The sequence below is a fragment of the Chinchilla lanigera genome, unplaced genomic scaffold (genome assembly GCF_000276665.1).
Source record: "Chinchilla lanigera isolate Chin_1 unplaced genomic scaffold, ChiLan1.0 scaffold00123, whole genome shotgun sequence".
Taxonomy (NCBI): Eukaryota; Metazoa; Chordata; class Mammalia; order Rodentia; family Chinchillidae; genus Chinchilla; species Chinchilla lanigera.
Genome location: NW_004955524.1, coordinates 554,944 through 562,135, shown reverse-complemented (window position 1 = coordinate 562,135; position 7,192 = coordinate 554,944). Strand labels below are relative to the sequence as shown.

Below are 7,192 nucleotides of genomic sequence, written 5' to 3'. Positions count from 1 at the left end.
AAAAAAAAAAAAAAAAAAAAAAAAAAAAAAAAAAAACAAACCAAAAAAAACAAAAAAAGAAAAGAGAGACAAAAGGCGATTCGGCAGTTGGAGGCTGACTTTTGGAGTCAATCAGATATTTGAAGATTTGGCTATGATGATCCCTGACCAGGGTGATCTGATTGACAGCGCTGAAGCCAGTGTGGAGGGCTCAGAAGCGCAGGTCGAAAGAGGCACTGGTCAGTTACAGCGAGCTGCTATCAGAGAAAATCTCGCAAGAGGATGTGTACCCTGATGCTTGTCCTGTCAGTGACCACTGCACTCTTGGGGCTTGTTCTCTGGCTAGTTTCTAAGTGAAGTGTGATTGCCTCGGAGCCTTCTGCTGCTGAGGTGTTTGCAAGGGCAAGTGTCACTGGAGTCCTCCTGCTGGAACAAACTGATCAGGAGAAGAGCGTGCATCAGAACATCCTGTAATATTTAGTTAGGGGCTAGCTACTAACTCGTCCTTGGAATTGGGACCTATGAAGACAGTATTGATCAGTTTGTGCATACTTTTATTGATTTCTCAAATTAGGAATTAATTTATGTGGACTTTGCTTTCTCTTGTATTTGGATTGACCTTTGTCCCAAGTGTTGTCTGAAAATTCCACTATGGAAATTCTTTTTGATAGGTGATGCTTCACTCTCCTAATGCTGTCTTTTTATGTGTATACAAAATTCACCCTTTTACTAGTAACAGATTATGTTCTGGCACCCAGTATACTGGAGTCTGTCAGAAACTGTATAATAAGCCAGCAGTTTTTATTACTTAACAATTTACTTTGAATTTCTAAGAAGTCTATTCTTTATTTTGCAAGGTTTTGACATTATATTGAACCTGAAAGTAAAAAATTACACATGTGATTGACATTAAATGAGAAATACCTACTTGAGTTTTTCAGTTGCTGGGGTATGTGCTATAATCTGAGTTTAAAGTTTATTATCTGCTAGTGTTGTCCACAGCAGTTTGACCTTATACACACTAAGATCTCCCTTTTTAGAGAGATTAATTTAATTAATATTCCTGTAATCTCGGCGGTCCCACCCCCAGCCGTCTGCATACAAAGGGAGAATCACACACAACATGCTCTTGGAAACCAAGCGCTTGTTTGGAATGATTTAATCTCCTCGCTGTTGTTTGCTTGTGGCTCTACTTTCCGGGTGAATGATTAGTGCTGCCGTCAGAAGGCTGTCTGTCCTCTACCCTGTAGGGTACCTGACGTCAGGAAAATTAAGTTAGACTGGAGCTGAGTTTAACACCTAGCCCAGTGAGCCTGATGATAAAGTCAAGAAAAGGCTCATTGTTGTAAATAAGACTGGTTTGGAATAGGGATGTTAGACCCATCCTAACTTATAAACAAGAGATTAATCTCTCCATGAATAGTTTTAGACAAAAAAGGTTTCAATGAAAGATTTCTGTCTGTCATATAAATGTTGCCCACTTCACTTTTTCACAGGCCGGGAACAGTTAAAGGGAACTTCTGTGTAGGCTATCACATAGTACGAAGTGGGCCAAACATTTTAGCTCATCCTTTAGTGAATTAGAGGATTTGGCTACTTCAGGTATATTTATATTAATTTCTTCTCTTCCCCTTAGTGTTTCTTAATCTTCTTGTAAAAGCTAATGTGAACAGCAGGGAAACGAGGGCCCACATGCATGAGTTTCTTTGCGCTTTTGCACCATTCCACGTACTTAATACAAATAAACAGTTAAAAACAATGGAATCCTGCGTCTGTTCTCGGCCTCTGTGCCTTGCCTGGTGAGCCGGCAGTTGGCACGAGGAAACAAAACTCCCTACATCACTGGTCACGGACGAGGCCTCAGTGACCCATGGTGCTGCTGAAGGCAAGACGGCATGTCAGCTGAGCGCGCCCTCCCTTGAACAAAATTCTGTGGAGGCAAATGTTAACTCATGGAAAAAACAAGTTTGCCGTTAGTCATGCACAGCACTTTGCGTTTTCCTAGACCTCGCTCGTGTCAGTGCTTTCCAGTCCTCTGTCCCCAGGATCCCTCCATACCCTGGAAAAGCTGTGTGCATTCAATAGAGTGAAGAGCTCAGAGGGTCTTGGTCTTCGCTGGGTAAGAGCTCCGACCCTCTGGACTCCTTTGTGTTCTAAATTGTTGCCTCTGTCTCTACCCTTCTTTGTGCCCTTCCCCAGGTGACTGGGGGATTGATCTGACTCATGTCCCACACCCAGTCTCTGCCCTCACTGCGTGAAAGAGAGGAGCTGGGTTAAGGAATGGGATGCTTCTGGGGAGAAATAGGGTTCAGGCCGTGCCACAGGTCCCCACAAAAACGGGGGAAATTAGCAATGCCAGTCAGACCCTTGCTCAGCTTTATCCAATTCAGACCCACTGGCAACTTCAGCAGCCACAGATGTGGCTCTCAGAAGGGACATTTGTTTCCCTCACTTTGGGGAACAGACAAAAACACAGGATTAGGTCTTCCTGCAACACAAAGAGTGACCTCAGGAGAGGCGATAAGCCCACTGCTGTCCCTATGGGGCTATGGGTCTCTCATCCAGAGGGGACAACGGTGCTCATTTTAGGTAAAACTGACTTAAATTCATAAGGAGTGACTATTCTCTCAAGCACTATTGATCATGATTGCTGTGATGAAATTCAGGATTTTGCTTGTTCTTGCAATATTTGGGTATTTGAACAAGGTGGTTATATTACACAATTGATTTTGTTGCCCTTTGATAAGCTTTCATTGTTAAATATAGTCTAGTCCAAAGAAAACAAGACTCTAATAAAAAGATTGTCCAAAGGGAATTTATTTTTCTCAAGAAGTATCTGGAGGAAGGCCCATGTGTTTCATAAAAATTAATGGAAAATATTTTGAAGGGCTTATAGGTGAAGTGCAGATATCTCTGTAATTACATTAAATCAGTGGCTAGACAGACCCACTCCTAACTTCTTGGTGGGACTGGACTCTCCACAGCATGTCTCACAAAGCGCCTCTCCTTTACTGAATAGAATGGGTTTCCAAAATGGGAAAGGGCTAGCAAAAACTTGCAAGGTACCACTGATCCCATTATCTCTGTTCATAAAAATGATAAACATGGCATTAGCTCTCAGCCACATTTTTAATAGTGGCCCTTGTTGCTTTTGCCTCTGAAATTGCTTTATCTGTACAATGGAAAACAGATACATCTATAAGGGTTGATCAATGGTTCCTTAAACAGGAGAAGCTTATTCAGTTACAGAAATTGATTACAGAAAAATTGAAGTTGAAACATTTGGAATCCTTGGTTAGCCCCTGGAATATGCTTTCTTTTGGTATTCTCCAAAAAACAGGTAAATGAAGATTATTACAAGATCTAAGGGCTATACATGCTAGCTTGTTACCCACTGGTGCACTACAACCAGGACTGCTTAATCCAACAGCAGTCGCAAGAGATTGGCTCTTAATAGTAACTGATTTAAAAGATTTTTAAAAATATTCCTTTTTATCTGGCATATAGGCAGTGCTTTGCCTTTTCTATACCTAGTATAAATTTTAAGGAACCAATGAGGCATTATCAGTGGGTAGTTCTACCACAAAGTATGAGAAGTAGCCCCACCTTTTATCAGCTTTTTTTGTAGTGCAAGCCATACAAGTCAGACAAACCTTCTCTTTTGGTTACAATATCCACTATATGGGTGATATCCTATTGGCTTCACACACTAGACCATAACTTCATGAACTTTTTGCTAAACAAAACAAGATATACCATCTTTTGGCCTCTGTCTTACCCCAGAGAAGGTTCAATTATCTAGCCCTTATTGTTATTTGGAAACACTAGTGACTACCTGAGGTGTGAGGTCACAACAATTTCAAATTTGAGCCAGTGGTTCAGAAGAAGGGGTCATGCAGTGCTAGGCAGCCGGTTTACAGAAGGTCGCGTGGGGAGGATTGTCTGGAAGCCCATCAAGACGCAGGTGCATCCTGGAGGCAGCCTGCTCAGTACCTGCACAGAATGCGATTAGCCCCTCATGGCCTCCCTCAAATCTTGCATTTCTCAGAACTGCAACCTGGTTTATGCCATCTGCTATGTTTTAGAACCAGACTGTCCACTCAAAACCTCATAGCTTCAGAGGTCGGGCTTTTGGATAGTGATTGGAACATGTGAGCACCGCACTCATCTCCCCTGATGAGTTCACTAGGTAAACATGCTGCTCTGACAGACTTGTGAGTAAATTGTGCGTTACTCAGAGTAGACAGAGACAATCCCATTTAGACCTACAAGAACTGGCTGTCCCGGCCGGCAGAGCTGTTTGCTCACTGCTGGGGTGAGAATGGGTGCCAGGTCTGAAGCGTTCGGCTCCTCCCTCCACGAAGCTGGTAGCATGGCCATTTTCACAGTGTTGGTTCTTCCTATCCACAAGCAAGGAATATCTTTCCATTTTCTGATATCCTCTTTGATCTCTTTTGTCAGAGTACTATAATTTTCAGTGTATATTTTACTTCTTTTGTTAGATTGATTCCTCAGTATTTCATCTTTTTAGATGCTACTGTGAAAGGTGTGGTTTCCCTAATTTCACTCTCAGTCTGTTTGTTATTTGTGTACAGGAATACTATGGATTTTTGAGTGTTAACTTTGTATCCAGCTATGCTACTGAGTTTGGTTATTAAATCCAGGAGCCTTTTGGTGGAGTTTTTGGGGTCTTCTATGTAGAGTATCGTATCTTCCTGTGAATAATGACAATTTCACTTCTTCCTTTCCTATCCTTATTCCCTTTATTTCTCTCTCTTGTCTAATTGCTCTGGTTAATATTTCCAGAACTATATTGAATAAGAGGGGTGACAGTGGACATTCTTGTCTTGTCCCTGACTTTAAAGTGAAAGCTTTCAATTTTTGACTATTTAGTATGATGTTAGCTGTTGGTTTATCATAGACGGCTTTGATCAGCTTGAGGTAAAGGCCATCTATTCCTATTTTCTGTAGGGTTTTCATCATGAATGAGTGCTGGACTTTGTCGAAGTCTTCTTCTGCATTGATGGAGATGATCATGTGACTTTTGTTCTTGGCTCTATTGACATGGTGTATTATATTAACTGATTTGTGTATATTGAACCGTCCCTGCATTCCTGGTATGAATCCCACTTTGTCCTGGTGTATAATCTTGATGACTTGTTGTATTCTGTTTGCTAGTATTTTATTGAGAATTTTTGCATCTATATTCATTAGGGAGGGGCTGGGGATTTAGCTCAGTGGCACAGTGCCTACCTGGCAAGTGTGAGATCATGAGTTCAATTCCTAGTACTGGGAAAAAACCATGCTATATTCACTAGGGAGATTGGTCTGTAGTTTTCTTTCTTGGTTGGGTCTTTCTCTGGTTTTGGCATTAGAATAATACTTGCATCCAGGAATGAGTTGGGGAGAATTCCTTTTAATTTCATTAAAGAGTTTGAAAAGAATTGGTGTTAAATCTTCCCTAAATTGCTTGTAGAATTTAGGTGTGAATCCATCAGGACCTGGGCTTTTCTTCATTGGCAAGTTTTGAATTACATTCTCAATTTCACTGGGTGATATTGAGTTATTCAAGTATTTGTGTGTGTGCATATATATATATATATATAGTGCATATATATATATATATGCACACACACAAACACAAGATAGCTAAGATAATTGTACTACTAATTTTTATTGTTTGCTTTATTGAAAGGAACAGTTGATATTTAATTGTTTGATCATTCTTACATGCCTATATTTGTTTTTCTGAGTAACCGATTTGAAGGTAACAATATGTAATACAACCATTGTTAATTTCATACCACCTTGTCTGAAATTCTGTATTTTTTTGTTTTTATGTTGTTTCATTTATGTCTGTGTGTTTGTTAATATGTTTAGGTTCTTTTATCTTTAAAGTAAAAAATCTAATTCAAACAAAAAAAGAAGAATGTATTTACATACAAGGATAACTGAGGTAAGTGTATTGCTGATATCTATTGGTTTATTGAAATGAACAGTTAATGCTTAAATTTTTTTTCTCTTGACCAATTTTGCATGCTTATATATGGTAACTGGAAAAAGCTAATTTTAAGACAACAATATGCAATATAACAACTATTGCTAAAGTCCTGCTACTTTGTTTAATGAAGCTCTATATCATTTCTGTTTTTCATTAATTGTTATTGTCTTTAATTATTTGATCAATCTTGCATTCTTACATCTGGCAATCTGAGCAACTTAATTGAAGACATCAATATGTAATATAACAACATTATTAATTCTTATCATCTTGTCTTGAAATTCTGTATTGTTTTTATTGTTTTTGTATTGTTTTGTTTTTGTCTTCATTGTTGTTATTTTATTATTTTTCTCTTTAAAATAAAATTAATTTTACTGATATATTTAATATATACATAATGATCATATTCATCATAGTGAATTTGTATCTGTACATGATATGTCTCTATTGTTCTTTTTTTCCCCATTTCCCTCCCCTCCCTTAAACCCCCTCTTCCTCTCATTTTCAAAAGCTTTGTTTCCATTTTTTCTTATTTTCTCTTTTTTGTTTTCCCATCTTTTACCCCTGCCCCTCCCTAATTTCTCTACTCATTTGAATGTTTTCTTTCTATTTCACAATATCTATCATACATTTTGGTTTTTATTTACACACTTATTTTTTGTTTTAAGTTATGGCCTAAAATAATATGCATATGATATTTAAGGGCAAAAATATTGGATTATACAACCGAAAGCATAAATAGTAGAAGCAAGTGCACGGCTATCTTAATGATAAAGCACCATGTTAGCAGGATAATGAAAAAGCTCTACAGATAATGGAATAAAGAACACAAATGTACAATGACAAGAACATATGCTTTAAAAATTAAGGAGATTAAATAAGCACACGTATAGAGCCAAAAATTTGGTCAAGTTTGTTTCAACAAATAACTGTTTCCTTATAAAACACAAAGTATATGAAAGCTACACAGCTGAAACTATTTTTGTATTAACACCAATTTTAAAATCCAGATGTAAATATGAGAAAGCTATTTCATGTAATATTTATTTGTATGCATAATATATGAAAACAGAATACAAACATTTAGATGTATGTCTCACATTACAAAAAGCTGTTTAAGGGGCTGGGGATTTAGCTCAGCGGCAAAGCGCCTGCCTGGCAAGCACAAGGTCGTGAGTTCGGTTCCCGGTACCGGAGAAAAACAAAAACAAA

The 7,192-nt window shown here is 38.3% G+C and overlaps 1 protein-coding gene and 1 pseudogene across 1 annotated transcript in view; one reads left to right on the top strand and one right to left on the bottom strand.

Annotated features, from left to right (window-relative positions):
• LOC102023840 overlaps window positions 1–336 on the top strand; it is a 1,637-nt pseudogene extending 1,301 nt beyond the window's left edge.
• A 2,121-nt stretch (window positions 337–2,457) lies between these two features.
• LOC102023518 (vomeronasal type-2 receptor 116-like) overlaps window positions 2,458–7,192 on the bottom strand; it is a 15,648-nt gene continuing 10,913 nt past the window's right edge. Inside the window, exon 7 of the mRNA XM_013507186.1 lies at window positions 2,458–2,467. Coding sequence (XP_013362640.1) covers window positions 2,458–2,467 — 10 coding nt within the window. The remainder of the gene's footprint in view (window positions 2,468–7,192) is intronic.